Here is a 23,601-nt window from a genome sequence, read left to right as displayed (position 1 = left end):
TCCCCTTTCAGTATCATCTTCAGATTGTTGGCACATCGACTTGCCCTTCTCCCTCTCTTTCTCTGTTTCACTCGCTTTGTCCTTATTGTCTCTCTCTGCTGCTGTGTCTCATCTCATCTCTCTCTTGCTCACACTTTTTGCTTCTCTGAGATGATTTCTCATTTTGTTAGTTTTCATTCTATATGGATATAAAATCATTTATAAAAACAAATGATTTTTTTTTTTATCCTTAATCTATGTTCAGACTACTACTTCTGCTACGCTAAAATATTCTAAATTGCTACTTCAGCTGGATATCTGCAGCGTAGCATTTTTCTATTTCCCAGTGCAAGAAGCAGGATGACTGTTAAAATGGCTCCCTGGTGGACACACACCATGTCATGCTCATGTCTTCTTTTTCTCAGAGAATCTGTAATTACAGTAATTTCCACACTGTAGCACTGGGGGGGGGAGGGGGGGTATGGCTACCTGCTACAGTAGGTGTCTCCAGGAACACTGGATTGTAGCTATAGAAATGAGGACAGGATTTGCACTTAATTAGCAATGAAGGGAAGGGTGGGAAAAATAACAGCTGATGGGAGGAATGAGATATGAGGTAATGAACTTCCAGGCCTTACAGACAGAAGCCACACGAATGCCTTTGGATCTTTGGACCTGTGTAATGCAGTGAATACTTGAGTAGTGAATCTGAGCCTGGATCAGTAATCTCATCCTGAGAAGATAAATATTCCAGTCGTAGCACGCTGCTGTCGTCCTTAGTCCAGATCCAGTCTTATTTAATATTCCTCTAAGACTCCATTTTTATCTCACAGATGTAATCTGCCATAATCTCTTGTGTATTATCTATTAGGCTGTCTAAATTGATGTTTATTCCTCTATCCTTGAAACCCCTGTCACAACTCTGCAAATGCCTGTGGTCGCCTCTTCCTGTCATGACTGTCAGATGCGATATTATCTAGATGGAGGCAGAGCATTATTGACAGACAACAGGACAAACACCGTGTGTGGACGCAGCACGAACAGATACACCATGGTAAATGTCACCTTTAATTGGATGCCTATCGTTAAGATATTGCCCCGTCAAGACCAAATAAACAGCGTGACCCCCCGATGACAGGATGTGAAGCTAATGTGTACCTGAGGGTAATAAATCCAGCCATCTCTAGTATCAACAGTTGCTAAGCAAGGACAAATTCCACATCAAAAGTGAGCTGAAGGGCACTCCACCTTCTTCCTTGTCTGTTTGTTAGCTCATTAGCTCACATTTCCTATGTCACATAGTTAGGGCTGCATGGGTATCGTTCAAAATCATTCAATACCGATACCAATACCGTGACTTTGATACCGGTTCTAAACGATAGTTTTTTTTCAATACCAATTTTATGAAACAAAACCAAATTTCAATATTACGGCACAAATCTTTTTTGAATTTATTTTTCAGCTCCTACTACGAGAGCCATCTCTGTAGGACGTAGAGTTCTTCCTGGGTGTCTCTACGACGTGTAACGTTAGACAGCCAATCACAGACATTATTAAATCTTGGTAGAAGCATGCTGGATGCTTATTGGCTCACTGACGCTATGACATTTACTCTTAGGTATTGAAATCGGGTATTGAATGACGAGGCATTTTTTGATACTCAATACTTTAGAGGCAATTCGGCCGGTGCCTAAAAAGTATTACATTCGGTACCCAGCCCGACACATAGTTCACTTTGCCACAAGCATAATATCATAGTTGATGAGATTTTCGGCGAGCTGCAGAATACTAAGGCAGCGGCATTAGTGCAGTTTCAGTTAAAGGCAGACTGATCTCATGAAATGGCGTATGTATGACGCCAATTCGTATGCCATTATTGGCGTGTTATCAAGACGCATACTCGCTTTTTAGCGTGTTTATCAACGCTGTTTGGCCTCCATTGACTAACATTACCTTGCGATTGCGTGTGAATTTATGCCGTAGCTAGTAGTATGAAAGGGCGAAAATCCACGTAGGGAGGTGACCATGTAGGGAGGTGACCACGTAGGGAGGTGACCATGTAGGGAGGTGACCACGTAGGGAGGTGACCACGTAGGGAGGTGACTACGTGTGACGTTTCCTTGCCCCGCATGTGACTTTTCCTAAACTCAACCGTTGCTTTCTTCTTTTACTACAGCCAACCCCGTTCTTCTTTTCCTAAACTCAACTATAGCTTTCTTCTCGCGATAACACGTTGTTCTCGCGATAACACGTTGTTCTTGCGATAACACGTTCTTCTCCCGATAACACGTTGTTCTCCCGATAACACGTTCTTCTCCCGATAACACGTTGTTCTCCCGATAACACGTTCTTCTCCCGATAACACGTTGTTCTCGCGATAACACGTTCTTCTCCCGATAACACGTTGTTCTCGCGATAACACGTTCTTCTCCGATAACACGTTGTTCTCCCGATAACACGTTCTTCTCCCGATAACACGTTGTTCTCCCGATAACACGTTCTTCTCCCGATAACACGTTGTTCTCGCGATAACACGTTCTTCTCCCGATAACACGTTGTTCTCCCGATAACACGTTCTTCTCCCGATAACACGTTGTTCTCGCGATAACACGTTCTTCTCCCGATAACACGTTGTTCTCGCGATAACACGTTCTTCTCCCGATAACACGTTCTTCTCCCGATAACACGTTCTTCTCCCGATAACACGTTGTTCTCGCGATAACACGTTCTTCTCCCGATAACACGTTGTTCTCGCGATAACACGTTCTTCTCGCGATAACACACCAAGTGTATGTGTACGCCCACTCTAAACAGCGTAGACATACGTGCGGATAGCTGAAAAAGCGTACAGATAACACGCCACTTGGCTTAAGAAAGTTGGCGTGTATATTTACGCAAAGTCATGATGCCATGTTGTTTAAAGGTTATTCTCAGTGAGAGCACTTAAGGACAAGCAACAGAGCTTCTCTACCTCTGCAGTTTTTATCAACGTTAGCAGCATGGCTCCATGGATGACAATGCCAGTTTGGCCCACTACTTTGGTCCAGATTGAAATATCTCACTGCTATTTAAATGTTGTACAAACACTCATGGTCCCTAGAGGATACATTCTACTGATTTTTAAAGATCTACTTTTCCTCTGGTGCCACCATGAAGTTAACATTTTAGTTTTTTAGTGAAATGTTTCAACAAACTATTGCAGAAATAGCTGGGAAATTTGGTACAGACATTCATGTCCCCCCCTTAGGATGAATTGTAATGACATTTGTGATGCTCAGGCTTTTAATCTATCGTCTCATCAAGTTTTTAATCTGTCCAATAGTTTAGTTTTTAACTAAATATCTGCAAAACTAAATGATACTCCCATCAGCCTCGGGCCCTTGGCTGCTCTTTGTGTTAATTAGTTCATGTTGAAATGTTAACACAATAAACTGAGATAGTGAACATGATAAACATTACAGCTGCTAAACATCAGCATGTTAGCGTTGTCATTGTGAGCATGTTACTATGCTGGTAGTAGCATTCTTGTTTTAACCATCTCATCTTTCAAAGAAATAGAACAATCCGTTTGGAGTACAGCTCCAGGAGAAACAATATCAATGCGGTGACAACTGGGCAACTTCATCTGCTTCGGAAGATCCTGTGATACAATAAGAAGCTACAAAATAGCTTAAATAGACTGTGTGACACGATCATTTTATCAACTTGCTGTTTCCAAGGTAAAGAATGAATTTATAATCTATTGTCAATTTGTGACTTCAGTCTGGAAATATTGGTACTTCAAGCACACATTTCAGTCAGAAACCAGTCAGGACATCCTTCATGTTGTGGAGGAGAAGGGAACGATTAGTCACAAAGTCCAACAGGAAGAAAAGGAAGAAGTGCCCCTGTAGTTTGGCACACTAACCTATTGGTGTGAACCTGGTGCAGGTGAAAGATAGGTACAAACCAGATTACAGCCACAAAGAGAGTCCGAGGGAGAGAGATTAGTGGCCATTTGAAAGGGGAGAAGGGAGAGGATTTAGCAGGATGAGGGAGAGGAGAGGAGAGAGGATTATGGAAGCCAGAGCCTGAATCCCAAAATAATCCTCTCAGTATACTGGGCTTTATGCGCCGTGGGGCAGAGGCCAGTTTGAGCTATTAAATTGTCATTGCATCCGTGCGCCACAGTTTGAACATGCAGAAAACACTTCCGAATGTGTGATCATCACCACCGCCACCTCTGTTGTAGAGGAGGAGGTGGTGGTTGATTTCTTCTTTAGTTTAGTGTATCTCTGCGGCCACACACACACACACACACACACACACACACGCGACACACACGCGTGCACACGCACACGCACACATACACACACACAGTGGCAGGCGCGTTCATTCCATCTGCCTTAATCTGAAAAGCTGGTTTGGAGCTACATGCCTGTATTCGAAACTCTAAGCGCCTCCTCCTTTCCATGCTCCATGTTCTAATTTGGGTATTGCCATGGTTACATAAGATTCAGGGTCAGCGGGTCAGTGACGTTATAGGCGAACACTGGATGGATGTGTGGCTGCTTCATGGCGACAGAGGGACATAATACTGTATAACACGAGAAAGATGGCAGATGAGGATCAGGAAGGAAACCATCAGACTGACAAAACCACCTAAATGGGAGGAAGAGGAAGTTTACAACCACAGAATATAATAAAGCAAAACACTCTTACTGCACTTTTCCCAGCATTGTATTTTTAAACTGTGCATTCAGGAAGAAGCAAATATACGTTACTGCTTTGCACTTACTGTATGTTCTAATGTCTTTTTTGTTTTTGTGTTGAGCAATTACACAAGTGCGACAGGGAGGACCTGTAGAAAAGTATAGAAAAAAAGACTATAAGCAAGCATGTAGGAGCAATAGATGTCAGAACATAAAATGTGCATAGGTGGTGCTGAGAGACTGTGAAGTATGAGCTTTGATTTATGATGAAGGACGAAAGCTTCACAGTGGAAAAAGACAGAAAGACAAGGAGGAGGCTCACCACGCATGCACACCAGGACGGGAGAGGGCGGGGTGTGAAAGCTCTGTGTTGCTCCACTAACCTACTTACCATAATCTCTCTCTGCTCCTCATTTCATAATTGTGTCTGAGTTACATGATACACTCATCATTGTACCCATGCTTGCGAATCAATTATTTCCATCTGCACTGTTTCTGCTCTTTCTCTTACACGCCCACATTTCTAAGGCAATAAAAATGCACCCAGTGCACTCTAATAAACTAAAGATAGACATACATACATACATACATACATACATTTTATAGTTTTTATGTGAAGCATTTTGCATCAATACATTTGTATAAAACAAACAAAAAGTTTAGATGTTTTAAAATGCACTGCATGCTTAATTAAGCATTGCATATATATATACGTACACTTTTGAGTTAAAAGCTTTCCCCCTCACTGCTTTAAAAGTCACGAATGTACCCTTGATTGCAACGTTAGTGTAACCCCCTCACCCTAATTTCAGGAAATGGAAAACAGAACACAACAGCACACAGCACAACAACAACCTGTGGTTACACTTCTCCTCCACTAAGATTAGTCTGTTGAAATAATGCAGGTTTACAATGTTGCATCCGTGGCTAAAAAATTAGTAGCACAGCAAATGTCCTATGGCGTACCTCTATTTGTTTTGTTATAGGCTATAACCTTGGTCCAATTGCTGTATGGAGGTTTCTGCCTTTCTTATTTTGTGTTTGTCTAATGCACTACAGCAGCAGCAGCAGGCCTATTCTAACAATCAAACATGTCCATCCTTCATATTTTCTGTTGAAAGGAACAGAAATATGTGTGTTTTAGAGCAAGCTATGGTAACGCTAACCGACATATGAGAAATTAGGAAAAAGCATTACATTCATTATCTGTGCTTCTCTATCTCCATCTCCATCTCTCTGAAAGTGATATATATATATATCTTGTGAAATTCATGTTTTAATTCCTACCTTATATGTAGCCACTAGTAGGCTACATTACATTCAGTTGCCGAAACAAAATTCAGTTTTCAGAAACTGGAATATATCCTCCAATTTTCGCCAAAGTTAGACTACTTGTGTATGCTACTTTCACTTGCATTATCATGATTTAGTGATACCATAATAGTAAATAATAATGACAGCTTGATTTAAGCTGTGAGCTGTCTCTGCTGTTGGTCTTTATGTGGTTTATAGTGAATGAAAACATGCAAAACATCCACGTGGCCCTTTAAGTCTGTTTAAAAATCTCCAAGAATGTATAGCAGCCTATGCCTAGGCTATATTGAAGGTTGTGCTGGAGACCTCTTATCTAAAATGTATCATAGTTCCTTTTTATTGGGCAATAGAGGGGAAGAAAAATGTAACATTGCTGCTGATTATTAAAGGTAAATTGTCTGCCAGGAAATAAAACTGGGCGCTTGTTATTAAATACTTCCCACGCTGGTTGACCGGTCGGTCTGAACTGAACTGTCTGAACTGACACACTGCCACACTTTCCCACGCACGCGAGAACCTCCTTGCGTGCGGAGGGTGGCGCGCGCGTCGGATCACGGGGCACGAGGCGGGCGGACCGCGCTCATGTGTAGTCCACGCGCCGAAACTAGGTGAGCGAGCCGCAGAGTCAGAGCGGGACAGAGCTGTGAGAAGACACCGAGCTGTAGCTGCTTTATTACCGCATAGGTGTTTTAGCAAAACGGTCAACCTAAGACTGGCGCAGCTGACAGAAAGTAGAAAACTAAACACACCGTTGCTTCTGTTTATTTTAAGGTTGACGCATGCGAAGAAAAGGTAGAAAATCCATGAGTATTTTCTGTTGTGACAATTCTCAGCTGCTCCGCTTTGGAGCAAATAAGTGCGCGTCGCTCTCAGTGTTTCTTGGCTTCATTTCCACCTGGAGTTGTATGACTTGAAGAGTTGGCTAGACTTCACCGCCGACATGAGAGGTGAGTTTGTGAAAATGTTTCAATTTGTTAGAATGTATTTTCAAGTCTGGTGTTTGTAAATAACTTTTGAGTTGTAGCCTATTTAGCGTGGTGAAGGCACTGCTTTGAGACAGAGTCCAAAGTGCGTAGGCTGTATGCTCGCACTGGAAGAAATATCACATTACATAAGGGAAATAAAACACAGCTTCTAGTTTGTATGCAAAATTGTCACCTTAAAGACGTTGGAAGTTGTTAAAGCTTAATAAGCACATTTATAATGTTTAGAAGTGGTTTATTTTAGCACAGATACATGTAGGCTATAGGCTATACGCATAGGTCTTAACACGAGTTTGTTTAGTTTATTTGCATAAACTGTAAGGGGGTTTTGTGCATGTATTCAGTTTTGCCTTTGACAAATGCGTAGTTGTGTATTATTTATTTCGCCGGTGACTCCACTTATGTAAGAAAGAGAGGAGGGAGGGAGGGAGTGAGCGGAGTGATTCAGAGGCTGTCAAACCGAGCAAACAATCTGTTGGCAGGGGTTCTTTACGGTTAATAAATAGTCCCCCTTTTCTTAGAGTTTTCGCCCTGTTTGCTGTATTTCATTAAACTTTCGTATGACCTTTGTATGAACCGACCATTAGTTTTACAATTTGATATAAAAACTGGTGTCATTTTAAAAAATGTTATTTGATGTTTTAATGTGCCTTCAAAGCACTGATGGTGTGTTGAACTGTTTCACTGTTATAGTTCATCAGCCAGCGTGTTTTTGTTTTCAGCGTCAGCAGTATGGCGGCCAGTGTGGGGAGAGAGAGAGAGAGAGAGAGAGAGAGAGGAGGTGCTCCATTGACCTAGTTCTGTCATTGAGGATTAGAGCAAGTTTGTTGTATGCCTGGGGGTGGATACGGTGGCCAACAGGGGCAAACGCAATGCAATTTAATGAAACACACGCAAATAGAAAAAACACAAGTAAATTAAGAAAACATCTTCATAAATTTGACAACACATGCACAGCATTTAGCAAACGCGCTGCAAATACACACAACCGAATACACTAACACGCTGCAAATACAGAAAGGATGCAAAAAGAAAAGCACACAAACTCTGAAAACAGCAATGATGCAAAAAGAAAAGCACAAAATGGGTCGAAAATCAAGCTGTTCCACTTAGCGCTCTCCCTAGAGGCCTGGAGAACTTCCATTCTGTAATCTGGATGCAGCGATTTTTTTGTTGGATTTGTTTACGAGGATTGTGTGCTTTTCTTTTTGCATAATTTCTGTATTTGCAGAGCGTTCATGTGTTTCATTGTGTTGTGTATTTGCAGCACGTTTGCTAAATGCTGCGCATGTGTTGTCAAATTAATGAAGATGTTTTCTTAATTTGCCTGTGTTTTGTCTATTTGCGTGTGTTAAGTTGCAGTGCGTTTGCCCCTGTCGGCCACCGTAGGTGGAGGGCCATGGTCTGTCATCATTACTAATGAGACAATGTTAATCATTTCAATCAGTTATCAGGACAGAATGTTCCTCTTTTAAATATTGTAGATTTGAGCTGCACTGGAAGAGCCTGAGTGTAATGCACCTTGCAAGATGCATGCTGCCTTTTATTAGTTTTTCTTACAAAAACTAACAATCTGATGTTGTATGAGACAGATTTTATATATGACATCTAAAAACAAATATCTATTTACTTATAGTAAGATTTAACATGTTACAGTTGTTTGGTGGAGTTGTGATGTCAAAGCCATGCACTGCAGCGAAAAGCAGGATGTGAGCACAGCAAGCCCACATGTAACCATGAAGCACAGCAGGGTTCAGTTATGCTCAGTTTCCCCTGTCAGCTAAGGTTACATCAACCAGAGTGTGTGTCACAGCACTCAAGCACGGCTTGTCAATCTGATTTTGTAAAAATACCACATTACCCACAATGTCGTCTCCAGTCTTCAATTAAATTTACTTTACGGAGAAAACACAAGTTACATAAGAGTGTGGATATCACAAGCAGTGTATAGATGCATTTTCCCTGAGTCACATTTATACCTGCTAGATCGCAAAAAATGCTGTTTATCTCTCAGTTATTTGTGTAAACTGTTGCACAAACAGGTTAGGTAGGTATGATGCAACACGATCAAATAGACAAACTTCAATAAAGCACTTATAGATGTTATGCCTTAGTGGACTAATGCTGTGCAGAGCTGTGTTGGAGCTCAGTTGGCCCAGGATCAAAGGTAGGGTGGCAGTAAAAAGGAAAGGGCGCTCTCTGCTCTCCAAAATTCACTGCTGTGCTGAGCTCAGCCTCAAAGCCACTATCTGTTGCAGCCTTGGGCAAGTTCACAGCAAGCTACAGTATGTGTCAAGGTGCCCTTTCTCTCTGACAACTGCGTGCTAAGATTTCTTTCCCCTTATCTGAAGCTTTAACTCTTCAACCAGCCTGCATGTTAGTATGCATTCAAAGTGTAAGGTAATGTTAAGTCTGTGCCTTTCTTCTTATTATGACTACTAGGGAAACAATTCATTTTGCTGCACAATAATTACTTACAGATTATATTTTTGTTTGCAGTATCTTAAGTATTTTTGATAGGGTCATATCTATGTTCTAAGTAAGGATAAGGGACATCTAAACAGACGTAAAGGGATTTTTATTCAAGGCGACTGTGATTGCTGCAGCATCGTCCTAAATTTGTTCTTGCGGTTTGGAGCAGCATGCAAAATTACATGCTGTGAACTGAATTCCTCAGTCTGGTTTTGCTTGTGTTGCAGAGGCCCACTAGGGTTTGGGCTTGGAGCTGCATAAACAACACCATCAACTGAATGCACTTTATCCTCTCTGATCAATAGTGAGGGATTACAGAGGAACAAAGGGCGAAGCCTGGTTTCTTGGCAGGCATAGCATTGTTGTTCAGCATGTGAATGTTTATTCTAAGATGAGTGGGGAAAGGTGTTAAGTATGTAGAATAGTATAGATTTATATCAAGTCAACATGTTTAGTTGTTATTAATCCATAGCATGAAACGAAAATCATGCAGCAAAAAAGAAAAGTGAAAAATAATCTATCGATCTTCCCCTGGTTGGGCTGAAATTCTTTTTAGAAGTGTGCAGATTGAAATACAATTAATATTCTCTTCCTCAAGACTGTCAGGAAAGTAATTATGTTTATTACATTATGTTGACGGTATCACAAAAAAGATGAAAGGAAATCATTTGGTCACTTATAATACAATTTTTTATTTTATTTTGTAATATTCATACAACAATACTCTACTGCTCTAAAAACCATCGGCAAGGGCTATGGTTAAGGTGCATGATGCAGGTCTTTATGTGCAATGGACTCATTTTAATGTATACACTAATACCTCTTATTCCACTACTGCATCTGCTAAGTAATTACCTAAACCTGCAGTGCATTTTTTAAAGTTTGGGGTTAGTGTCAGGCCATAATATACTATCTGCATTCTCTAGGTAGGTTGGTGGGAGGAGGAGAAGAAGAGAAAAAGCTGTCATTACCGTTCACATTAGCTGTATAGAAAACACGTGGTAGTTATGGCCCTGAATTGGGAGATATGTAAAAAGAGAGAATGGCAAACAGAGGACATTAGTGCATATTTATTTAAATAACCCTCTCTATTGGTAACCAAACTCTACAGTATGTTGCACAATACACCATATATGCAGTTCTTCCCATATAGGCCTCAGGAGCCCCTCAGAATGTAGATAAAGTACACAGTATGTCATGTTAACCTAAAGTGTAAGATAAATAGGACCTTGGACTCAGTTTGGTTAGCTGGGATGAGAGTGTGAAGTCTCCCTAGCAAAGGTGTTATAGCACAGTCTCGCATTAACAGACCATCCTCCACAGCGCTGCAGAGGAGGGTCTGGCTAGTCCACACAGCATTCTAGGATGGGAGAAAAACATGCTCTGGTTTATTGACATTTCTTTAAACCAATCACAATCATCTTGGGCGCCGGACAGAGCAACGGTGCCTCTGCAAAATAGCCCCGGGAAGGAAGTTGTTTTAGTTGTACAACAGAAAACTCAGATTCGACAGAGTCTAGCTAGCTGTCTCGATTTAGCCTGCAGAGAGGAGCAGTTAACCACAATCCTCATCAACCGACCAGAGTTTAGAATGCCAACGCAAAGAAAGCGGAAGGTGACGGACATCCGGCTGAAAATTAGGGACATCCGGCTGAATTTCCGCCCACACCTGAACAATCCCGGAAATGAAACGTTGTCCATCTAGACTACAGCACTGATGTAGAAAAGTGCTGACCAACTGACACAAAAATGTATTTTAAATCACCACATATAAATTCATTTAATGGCATGTTCAAACTCACATGATTTAAAAAAATATTATTATTATTTTTTGGGCTTTTCCGCCTTTAATTATGACAGGACAGCTAGGTGAGAAAGGGGAGAGAGAGGGGGAAGACATGCAGGAAATCGTCATAGGTCGGATACGAGCCCTGGACCTCTGCGTCAGGGCATAAACCTCTCAGTATATGTGTGCCTGCTCTACCCACTGAGCCAACCCGGCCACACCAAACTCACATGATTAAAGCAACGCAATTATTCCTAACGCTGCAGTGTGAACCGACCATGAGGCTCTTGTGTTAACATACCTCCTATGTGAAAAGATGCTTTCTGCAATGATGTTCTAGAAAATGGAATGCAAATTATGATGACGTTGCATATGCACGTTAGATACTGCACACCAAAGATCCTATGATCCTATGAGATTTTTACCCCCAAAGATCCTATGAGTGAAATTACAGTTTTGCGATTTATTTATATACTGAATATTGTCTAAGCTCCATTTATAGTTCAAAGCTAGTCTTCACCTAGCCAAGTTACATTTTAAAAAGTCTAAACGTGTAGCCTAACATATGCTAATAGCATTTAACACACAGACTGGATTTTTGTGTAAAGAACATGCTGTCTTAGAACCAAGATTCAAGGAAATGCTCTAAATAAACTCTGATGAGAATAAAGAAACTGTTGTTCAGGCCCATGCTGCAACACAACATACCAACAAATTAACAGTCAGAGAGAGAGAAGACTGTTTTAGCTGTCACACACCACTGTAATAACTGCTCTGCACACTGTTATCTACACTAAACAGTGTATACTTCTGTGCTGAGCTGTGATTTGTGCAACATGTATTTGCCAATAGACCAGAATGGCAGAAGGAATCACTGGGCAGCCAACTGCACCAGAGTAAAAATAGATTAATGTTCTAGCTCAAACACAGCTGAAATTTCACTCAAATACTTGACATGCTGCAACTTGTTGAGAGCTACTATTAGCTACGTCTGTTGCCCCTGCTGCCGCTTACTGTACTAGATGTTTCAGGAAATATTTGCAAAGGGGGCAGTTGGCCCTGCCAGTTTCAGCTGATCATCCATCTTTTCGGTAATCAAACCTTACATTGTTGTCCTTCCAAACCAAAAGGAAGACTCTTCCTTAACTTAACAGATTTGGTTCCACTGTAAAAACCCCAAGAAACCAGATCCTGTTCCTTGTAAGGCTGCCAGCACAAGTGCCTCCCCCTATGCTGAATGAGAAACTGTGTCAGTGGAGCAGCTCCTGCTCTCTGGGCCTGACGGTGCAGCCGGTGCAGCTCAGCTGACTGGCAGGTGAGGTGGCGAGTCACAGACAGAGCCGCTCACTCAGCATCCAATGGTAGTGCAGGAAGGGTGAGTGAGTATCGTCACACTGTTGCCAAGACAACCACCTTTGAACGAGTGTGTTCGTGGAATGTGGCCAGACGGCAGTTATATAACAGGCTGAAGGGTGGAGGTGAGGCTCTGGAGGGGGAAGTATAAAGGGAGCAATAGAAAGGGGTTTTTCCCCCATTGCCATTTATTTATTTATTTATATCCCTCAGTTGCGTTAGCCAGTAGGAATTCTACCCAACAGAAACACTCAAATATGTCTTGCTATCTTTTTGGAGAGAAAATGTTGAAGGATCCCCCGCCAAGTTTTGATTTTCAGGGTAATGTCAGTGACTAACCTCTTTTGCTTTCCCTTTTGTGCGATGCATATCTCTCCCCACACAGTGACTCATGCGTTGGGTTGGTCGTGAGTAGTTTATCAAAGAGCCTTTAGAAAACAGCAATTCTCTGGAGAGCCAGCTGTGATGGCCGGTTAAAGCCGTCCCTGCGTATTACAGGTTACCTAATACCCTCTGTTATCCAACAGAAGTGGTTTAGGGATTGTTTGGCACACCCTGCTGCCCGAGCCAAATTTAATCTTGCACACAGTCTATTTTGTAACAGTCAGTTGTAGTTGTTTTGTGGGTTACAGTTGTAGGCCTTAGAGGGTTCAGAACAGCAGTATGCCTGTGTTAAACCTGCTAATATTTAGTTCATCCTAGAGAGAGAGGGAGAGACAGAGAGAGAGAGAGAGAGAGAGAGAGAGACAGAGAGAGAGAGACAGAGAGGTGAAACTTTATAACCCTGGGCCTCAGCTAATGCAATTGACCGGCTATTCTGGGCTTGAGGAGGCCCGGCTACTTAGATAAACAACATAATGAAAAGAGCAGGCTGTTCCCGAGTAAGAAGGCTCAGGCTTCCACAATTAATTCAAAGTGTATAATGTATACATAGTCTACTTTGTCAATCACGGGATACACTGTGTTCTTGACACTTCTCTTGTTTCTTCACAATCATGTGAAATGAATGTAATCATTATTAGCTACCTTTCCAACCTCGTAGTGCACAGACAGCATTTGACTGTCAAGAAATAATGTGAATTTCTTGCGAGAAGTCTACCTGCACCAATAAATGTCACATGCAAGGTGGTGGTTGTCTTGTTTGATTTTGGTTTGAGTAAAACAATCAGGATTGTCCAGAGTAAATATCGATGTATTATAGGCTGCTCACTTCATTTGATACGAAGAACTGCAGTCAGCATGATACGCCTAAAAAGAAAATGTTGAATGTTCCAGTAACTTCTCTATATCTTAGTGCTACTGGACAGTGGCCAACGATATGTTTACTTGTTACATACCTGTGGGCTGGGTTTTCTATACATATTTATTGAAATACCAATTGTGCAACAACTGAAATGGTTAAAGTCACATCATATGCTGTGTATCACTGTAGGACTGCATCAATTTGTTGACTCCGCCAATTGGTTTCTTGATCAATCGATTTGTTGTCTTGTCTATAGAATGTCAGAAAATGCCCATCACAGAGCCCAAGATGATCTTTAACTGTTTTGTTTGACCATCAGTCCAAAAACTCAGAAATATTCAATGATGTAAATCAGAGAAAAGCAGCAAATTCTTACACTGGAGGCAAGTTTGCTTGAAAAATGACTCAAACGATTGACTGATTGTCAAAAAAGTCGCCGATCGTTATTGCTAATTCTTTCAAATTTAAATTATTGTGCTTATTATTATTATTATTATTATGACTCATTATGCAATTACAGCAATTAGTATTTATTCATATTATTTTTCAATAAATCCATGTATTTATTTGTTTCTATGTAACTACAAAATTAAAATAGTCTATGTTTTGAGGTCCATATCTGTTATTTTTTTGTTTTTGTTTTTTACAATTTTACTGATTTTTCCCCCTCTTTCATCTCTCTCCAGCTCAAATAGAGGTGATTCCATGTAAAATCTGTGGGGACAAATCATCAGGGATTCACTATGGTGTCATCACCTGTGAAGGCTGCAAGGTGAGCGACCACCCATCTCGCTCATCAGTTGTCAGTTACTGTAGCTTTAACGTGTTGTTATCACCATTCTGATCAGTCTAATCAAAGCATTTTGTTTATACCCAAAAAGCTTTTAGATGCTCACATGGTTTACCACTGATTCACATTTTGTGTGTCTTTTTGTCTGTAGGGTTTCTTCCGACGCAGCCAGCAGAACAATGCTATGTATTCCTGCTCACGACAGAGGAACTGTTTAATTGACCGGACCAACCGTAACCGTTGTCAGCACTGCAGGCTGCAGAAGTGTCTCGCGCTGGGCATGAGCCGTGATGGTGAGTTCAGCTACTCAATCTATATTTAATTAACTCAGAGTTTCCACTGCCCACTTTTTATGTAATCCTTGTTTGACCTAGGCCATACCTTCCTGAATTTTTAATTTTTGTTTTTACATCCTTCTGTTGCAGCGGTCAAGTTTGGTCGAATGTCCAAAAAGCAGCGCGACAGCCTGTATGCAGAGGTCCAGAAGCACCAGCAGTCCCAGGAGTCTGCGGGGCTCAGTGTCCGTGAGGAGAATAGCAACATGGCTGACCACTGCCGCACTTACAGAAGAGGCTCCAGCACCACGCTCAGCGACCTGGACGACATCACCATGCTGCCAGAAGGCCTGCTTTTAGATCTGCCGCTGACCCCAGAGGATGGATGTAGTGAGTACTGTAACCTGGACATGATGGGTGGCAGCGCAGGCAGCAGCTCGTCCTCTCAGAGTTCACCAGAACAGACCAACTACGACTTCGTAGACGCCCACCACAGCATCAAGCATGAGTACCAGCTGTTGCACGACTCTGGACTCTTCTCACATGCTATCCTCAACCCGCTGCCTGAGGGCTGCTCCCTGCTTGAGATAGGTCAGTATACATCCCGTAATGCCTAGCTACTGTATAATGGCTACTGCTGATGCGTGTTTTAATCTTAAATCTATCTTATAAACAACATGGATTTCATTGCGAAACCTTTCCCTCTGTTTAGAGTGTATAACTCAGAGTGTGCTGAAGTCCCATATAGAGACGAGCCAGTACAGCACAGAGGAGCTAAAGAGAATGGCGTGGACCTTGTATAGCCCGGAGGAGATAAGCTCATACCAGACCAAGGTATATATGACACATTTTTGTATTGCAAACATATGACATTTATACACAAAACAAGAATGGGATTTATTGAAAAGTGTTACAACTACCTATATGGAGTGATAGTTGGTCAAATAAACTGTATTGTGAAGTGTTCTGTACAGTCTAAATCTAAAGTAACACATTTCATATCATTATAGTTGTTCTCTTGTACAAAGTGCACAGAGAAATGTTTTTTAGTTTTTAACCTTGCACAAAAATCAACTGTAAAACTTCTAGAAGGAGGTTTTTCCGAAAGCGTTCCCTTCTTGTAGATTCTTGTAAATCCAAACATTTTTATCACACATTTCCTACTGGGCCTTTTGTCTCACTAGTCAAGGTTTTAGGACGAGTTTAATGAGAGATATTATTATCCAACATGCTGTAGGTCAGGACGTCTTTACGGGGAAATCACTCAACCAAAGTCTAGATAAGCACAGAGTCAACAGAGAATAATGGAGTACAACTTGTACTGCAATTCTCATAAAAGCTGCAAACCTGCCTTTCTTCTTTCAGACAGCTGAGGCGATGTGGCAACAATGTGCCGTTCACATCACCAATGCAATCCAGTATGTAGTAGAGTTTGCCAAGCCCATCGCTGGCTTCATGGACCTCTGCCAGAATGATCAGATTATCCTCCTCAAAGCAGGTCAGTGCATGACACCAGTACACACACAGACACACACACAGACACTTTGGGCCTGATTTACTAACACTAGCGCAGTTTGCGCTGCGTCCGTTTATGCGAGTTCGGTAATAGCGCACGCTGTGCTTCCACAGTTTGCGTAGTATTTATCAACCCTGACACCCATCAGGCAATCAGCGTCTTTCTCCGCCCACTATACCGTAGATTGCGCTGTAGCAAAGCGGTACTGGTGCTATGATATGGCTGAGTGCAGACTGAGATATTCCCACTGCTGATGCTATGACTGTTTGAAATGATCCTGATGCCAATATTTGTAATGTAGCGAGGAGTTTAACAACTGCTGGAATGGGATGTGAACGCTGAGTGGGAGATTCAATTTCATCTTTGATTTCTTCCAGTAACTCTAATATTGCATGTCTGCTTGATCTGTAACGCTAAATGATGTTGTGTTCACTGACAAAGTGTGATTCTTCTGTTAAAAATATTTTCAGCCTCGCCTATGTCTTCGTCTTGCTCAAATTACTGTTGCCATTTCACCAGCGGCATATAAAGGTCTACGAGGAAACTCGATTGCGGCTGGTTTAAAGAGGCGGAGAATTTCCCCTGCAGAATAGAGGCGCGCTCTTACTGACAGTCTTAGTAAATACCACGGAATATATAATTAGGTGCACTTTGCGCTTATCCTCCTACCTTTTTGGGTGGAACTCCCACTTTCCCTACGACCCTCCCACGAACGCATATTGAAAGCGCAACTTGTCTCTTCTCGCTCATGTGGCAGACAATCTGCGATTTTACCCAAGTGCGCCCTGTTTGTAAATAGCCCGCATCGGTTACGTCCGTCTTTGCGACCAATTAGCGCCTGGAAACAGGCGCAAACGGCTTGATAAATCTAGCCCTTTGTGTTTAGCGAAGTAACAGTCAGGAGCTGTTTTTACAAGACGTGCCCTCAGCAAGACAGCCATCCTGCTGTGTGTATGTTTATTCCATTGAAAACCTTTAGCTGTGACAAAGACAGCTGTTGTCATACAAACATAATACCCTCAGGTGGGAGATGACTTCACAGAGTTCAAGTATCACATGCAAGTAGAGTGAATTGAAAAGATGCTTCTGAAGAATGGCTGGCCTTGTTTTAATCCCGCTCAGGTTATCATACTGGGAAGTGCCTCAACTCATAATTTGTGGAGGCCATCATGTGATCTTTTTTATAGTGTTCGAAATTTAAAATGAATGTTTGGTTTTCAGTGACAACCCAAACAATAAATCTTTCAAAACAATAGATTAATGGCTTTGAGTGGCAGCCAAGGCATTCTTTTATGAGGAGGAAGCACGCACACAAGAGTTTTCTCACAAGGCGTTAATTAAACGCCCCAAACAGAAATACTAATAAAAAAAGCTTTGAGATGTGTTCACACCCGTACATCTGCCAAACCTGAATAACACCTGAAGATACAGGATTGTGAATGTAGGCTAATCAGAAGTTATAAATAGAATCAAACAGGACCACGTTCTTAAAAGTCTCATCACTGTAAGTGGGTCAAATCCACAGCAACACATCATCAACAGTGATAATACAAAAGCCTTGATGATATAAATTACATCCTCTGTTGTACAGGTGACAATTTCCATGTCACTTGTGTCAACTCAAGTAAATGACATAAAATGACCTCGTCAGTAAAGAATGTTTCACTTTATACAAACATGATTTAACAAACTAAGTGCGCATGCTATTTTTCCTCTATTCCAACTTGTTAAGCTATTTTATATATATATATATATATATATATATATATATATATAGCTATAACTATTTAAATATGTATGTGTCACTAATCATATTTCTGGTTTTCTTTTGTGTCCACAGGCTGCATGAATGTTCTTCTGATCCGTATGTGTCGGGCCTATAACCCCATCAATAATACATTGCTCTTTGATGGAAAGTTTGCCACTGCTGATCTTTTTAAAGCCCTTGGTGAGTCTCTCTATCTGTCTGTCAGTATGGGAAACACATCAACTTTATGAAAGGAGGAGCAGGGGATATTAGATCAACTAGTTTTATGTTTCATCTGTGTCAAAATCATCACAGTCAGTAGCTTCTGTTTTGATGATGACTTTGTTTTTCTCCTTCTCCTTCCCTCTAGGCTGTGACGATCTTGTGAATGCAGTGTTTGACTTAGCTAAAAGCCTGAGCCGTATACAGATGTCCGAGGAAGAGATGGCTCTCTTCAGTGCTGTTGTGCTGCTTTCACCAGGTGAGATTATATTTCTTTCACTGAATGGATTAATGCTCACTGTAGTTTTTACAATCATACTAAATTGGTGAAATAAACCCATACAGGCCACTGTTCAGTATGACCTAAATTTGGTCCATTAAAGGCTTTTGGTCTGTACTAGGAGACAGGAATGTTTACCAGCACTGCTGAAAGTTGCTGTACCAATACTATAATTCATAATATAAACAGGTAATTAGATGTTGTGAGTTTCAGTTTTTCAGTTTCATGTCTTAAACCTGTTTCAGAGGTGAACATAATAACAGAGGATGACCTCTTTAAAAATTACAAAACATTTTTTATTTTCATTTTTTAGTTTGTTTACTATACTACTGTCGCTATTGTCACAAACACGTTTGCAAAATGACAGGATCATTATGCATTATGCAGTATGATTAATTACAGATTTAAGACCTTTGTGACAAATGGAATTTCACTCCAACTAAAACGAGTCTTTGCAAGTAGCTTCTTAGGATACAGTTTCACTTTGTGACCTATTTTCTTAGGACTGCATTATTCAGATTGCATTATCCATCCATATATGTAAAAAGAAGCAAAGGAGAATCAAAATATTGTGTGTTCACATCATAAATTAACTTTCACCAACTCAGTCTGTGCACCCTATCCAGAGACCAGTCTCCTATTCTTCTCCTAGATGTTTGTACATTGTTAACCTCACCAGATGCAGTTTCAAATTGGCAACATGACAACCCAAATGAAACCATCTTGTCACTCTAATATCTCTCAGACCGACCCTGGCTGACAGATGTTCAGAAGATACAGAAGTTGCAGGAGAAAGTCTACGTGGCTCTGCAGCGCTGCCTACAAAAAGAGGGAGCATCAGAAGAGAAACTAGCCAAGGTACAAATCCTGCCGCATTACTCCTAATTTCCACTGGTTGCGGAACGGCTCTGCTGCGGAACGGCTCCGTGCTCTACCATCCGTCAATACCCACCAGGTCCGGATTTGTTGCGAAACGGCTGCGGCCATGACTGACAGCTGAAGTCACGAGGACCCACGAGATCTCGCCAATTCACGTAGAATAGAACCACAAAACCAACAACAGTTTGTTTCCTTCCAGAGGAGTAGAGGGGAATCGACTCTGTGCTGTGTTTTCAAGGTGTAGTGCAGGGAAATATGATCCGCCGTGAGCACGGTGTATTTTATTTAGAAAATGAACCGGATGTTTTATTTAGTTTCTGTGCTTGACTTCCTGTCCCGCACAATCTGCCCTGTGCTGAATTGCTGCGGAGCTCTCCGGCGTACGGCAAAAATAGAAGCTCTGCGTATCTGCTCCGGAGAGCTGTGGATCGCCGGAGCTGGGACGCAGTCGGAACGCAGCCGTTCTGCAGTCAGTGGAAATACACACATTGACTTTAATGGAAACCTGTTGACTGCGCAGCCGTTCTGGAGCCGTTCCGCAACTGGTGGAAATTAGGAGTTACAGTTTGGTGAAAACAATTGACATGATGCTTTGTTCACTTACTGTATTAATACGATGTTTGATTGGTATTTATTTCTTCTTTTAACTTCTGTATGTCCCTTCTAGATGGTGTCCAAGCTTCCCATCCTGAAGTCCATTTGCAACCTTCACATCGACAAACTGGAGTTTTTCCGTCTGGTCCACCCTGAGACAGCATATACCTTTCCTCCTCTGTATCGGGAGGTTTTTGGCAGTGAAATCTCCTTCCCAGACTCCACAGAGGGCTAACAACGTTTAGCTAAATAGCGGGATTCAAACAGAGACATTGAGGTGTAGGGAGGGGGAGATAATGTGGCAACCAGCTGAGGCTAAAACCAACCAGCAGCTCAATGACAATCCTGCACGCTACACTTTAGGACACACTCCTCTCACCGATGAGCTCCCAGCCCCGTGGAGTAGCTCACACTGCCCTGCAAGCCAGTCCGTTCAGCTTCAGCGTAACACTATAGGAACTGCTGCTGCAGTGCATGTTACCTCTTTTTTAGGGACTTATTAAAGAGTAGCCGACATTTGTATTCTCAAAAATATTTTTCTATGAGAAGACCTTAAACCTCTCATGAAGCTGAATTTGACTTTCACCATTCTCACAGTTCCTGTAAGCTATCGTTGAATGTAACCCCCTTTTCCCCTTTACCCTTCAGCACAGCCCTAGGCTCGATATAGAATGTACATACTTAAAATCCTCACCCACTTTGTGGCGGTTTGCAGTATTTGCATTCATTATTTTCGGTAGCACCCATATTTTGCAGTTTTGTAATGTACGAACAAACTGTTTAAAGGGACCATGATCAAACTCACAAACAGACAGGGTTTTTAAACTGTGTGAATCAAGGGCAGACATTTAGAGTGTCTGCCCCTGTGCACCTACAAACTCTTGCTTACAGAGCCCAACACATGGCACTTATCTTTGTAGGTATTTTTACTAGTACACCTACAGACACTGACATAGGTGAGCTCTTTTCTTTTTTTATGCAATCAGTGACCTCAGCCCTAATACCTTTTCCCTTTGAAAACGCCACTTTGAGAGAGAGAATCACAAAGGTATTTTGAAAGTATTTTCAGATGCTCCTTTTAATATATATATATATATATATATATATATATATATATATATATATATATATATATATATATATATATATATATATATATAACCTTTAGAATCATGTAAGATAAGAGCAGTCATGAGCTCAGTTCTCTAAAAAACAGAAACTGCCTGCCCAAACTTTGGGGTTCTGGGACGGAAAGATTGTTATTGCTGGAAAGACACTTATGAGTCCTTGTTAGAATCCAAAATGAACCATTGGCACAAGACTTTACGGGTTCACACTCAGACTGCCATCTGTAAAACGTACATTAAACCAGCCAGAAATGCTAGATACGCCCTCCCACTGTAGATCCAGTAAGCTGGGTGAACAAGGTGCTGGGCAGCCGACCACTGTGGGGTTATGTGCTCTCTCCGTGGAGGAACATCTGGAACTGTCACACCTCAGGCCCCCTGTGCAGAAGAGTGCCATGGCTCAAAACCTCCAGCAGCGTCTTAACCAGCAGATTCAAAAGACTGGGTTTAAAGAAAGAAAATGAACTGAGAGTTTGATGTTGAAATGTGACAGTTGACCACATTCCCACCCACATGGTTGGATGAGGAGAGTGGACTTGTGGGTGAGGGTGTTTCTTAAGCTCCCTAGTCATAAATTAGAGGGGATTTACTGTCTGCGTCAACTCTCACTGCTTCGGGTTGAGGCAGACACAGGAAGCCAAGGTGTTCTGATTGGAGAATTAGCTCCTCTGTTCCTTTTCCCCGCGCTCCCTTACTACCTCACCCTCTTCAAACACTACATGGCACAGCAAAGGGTTGACAGAGCCATCAGCTACCCCCCTGAGTTAGTATTTCTGCTTACATACTAGAGATTTTCTTCAAAAACGTAACGATTAGTGGTGAAATTTGAAGGCCAGTGATGACAAAACTTTCCTAAAATATATTATTATGCTCGTAAAACTGGATAGAAGACAAAAAGCTAAACTAAACTGCTGGATGTACTTACTCATCTCTGACTGCTTTTCTGTCATTTGAGAGCAGTTCAGGTCCAGGAAGCCCTACTTAGATACAGATCTATCTGAAGTAAAGTCTCTGGAGATACGAGGGTGTGTCCAGATGAAATCCTTTTTACAAAGTAGGGGGGCATATTGGATTTCTGTATATGTGTCATTCTGCCAGTGTCCTAAAGAAGCTGCTAGAAAAGAATAGTTGTAATCGTTGCTGTTTTTATCTGAAGCATTTTAAGACAATCACACGCCATATTTTGGATGTCTGGCTCTATTTAATATGTCAGCCTGGTTTGCTTTGCACTGCTGGGACAGTGCTCCTCACCATACATTATCTCACAAAGTATGAAGGGGTATTACTCTTTGCTGGGTACGTAAAACAGTGGCATGGTGGGATTGTGCAATAAGGTCTTTCCCATTCTCAGTATGTTGGGCCTTTGTTGCTATGTATTACTGTACATTTTCGAAAGCACTCCAACACCTCGCAGCATGACAAATAATGTATATAATGCACCAAATATACAGCCAACCAACACACAGGTCAGCTCTCAGCTGACATGATGACCGACAGATGACACTTACAGATTGTAACAAAGTGCAATACTTTGTGTGTTTGGAGTGTAAGACATGCTGATTTGAAAGGATTTAGTATACTTTATACTTTATGCAGGCCTATAAGCTGTCCAGTGGGCAGCAGTGAAGATCTGCACTTGTATTTCCGGTTAGGGTTGTTACTCAGGGAGATAGCTGGGCTCTCTGTCCTTCAGTGTCTGCAGTTCGTCTATAGCTAGCAAGACACGTGGCACCATAATAGAAGATCTTAAAACCTTGATCACTGTGTACAGTACATGTTCTTGTGAATGTTTGACTTCAGAAGTATCAAAGATTTTACCCCTGTCTAATATCATTATTGCAAGACTTTTTTTTTTTTTTGAGTTTGAGTCATAGATTAAATAGGATATTAAAAAAAAGTAAACATAGTACAGTAAATATAAAAGATGGATTATTATCTCTGAATCTTGTGTTGGTTTTGTTGTGATCTTTTGTTTCTTAATTTTTTATCCCTATGTGTACTGTTTCTTTTCTCATCAGTTTAGTGTTCTTTATGTCTTGGAGAGATGTAATTCTATTTTTTTAAAAGAGCGTTTTTAAAGATGTCTCCCTAAAAGTTTCTCTTGTCATGATCCTTGTTTATATGTTCACTCTATTTTAAGATTATTATTATTAAATCAATATAGATTTTAATAAGAAATAATTTATGGTATGTTATGGGTATAAAGCCCAAGAGGTTTGAACACAGTAAAGTTTTATTGCACAATGGTGATACAATATGTGGATTTAAGAATGTAATAAAAGGCTTTTTACAATTAAGAAAAAACTTGGTGTGGCTTGACTTTATGTCTCATAAACATATCACATTATTT

The 23,601-nt window shown here is 41.2% G+C and overlaps 1 protein-coding gene across 1 annotated transcript; it reads left to right on the top strand.

Annotated features, from left to right (window-relative positions):
• Positions 1-6,578: 6,578 nt before the first annotated feature.
• On the top strand, positions 6,579-23,555 carry rorca (RAR-related orphan receptor C a). Its single transcript, XM_039811441.1, has 10 exons — positions 6,579-6,931; positions 14,508-14,593; positions 14,763-14,904; positions 15,037-15,477; positions 15,599-15,720; positions 16,252-16,384; positions 18,243-18,350; positions 18,520-18,630; positions 19,397-19,509; positions 20,198-23,555. Exons 1-10 carry the CDS (start codon positions 6,925-6,927, stop codon positions 20,357-20,359), a joined length of 1,425 nt encoding a protein of 474 aa, XP_039667375.1. The 5' UTR covers positions 6,579-6,924; the 3' UTR covers positions 20,360-23,555.
• Positions 23,556-23,601: the final 46 nt, after the last annotated feature.

This window comes from Perca fluviatilis, chromosome 9, assembly GCF_010015445.1.
Source record: "Perca fluviatilis chromosome 9, GENO_Pfluv_1.0, whole genome shotgun sequence".
NCBI classification, from domain to species: Eukaryota; Metazoa; Chordata; class Actinopteri; order Perciformes; family Percidae; genus Perca; species Perca fluviatilis.
Note: the sequence above shows the minus strand (reverse complement) of the source record. Positions and strands in the feature narration are given on the sequence as shown.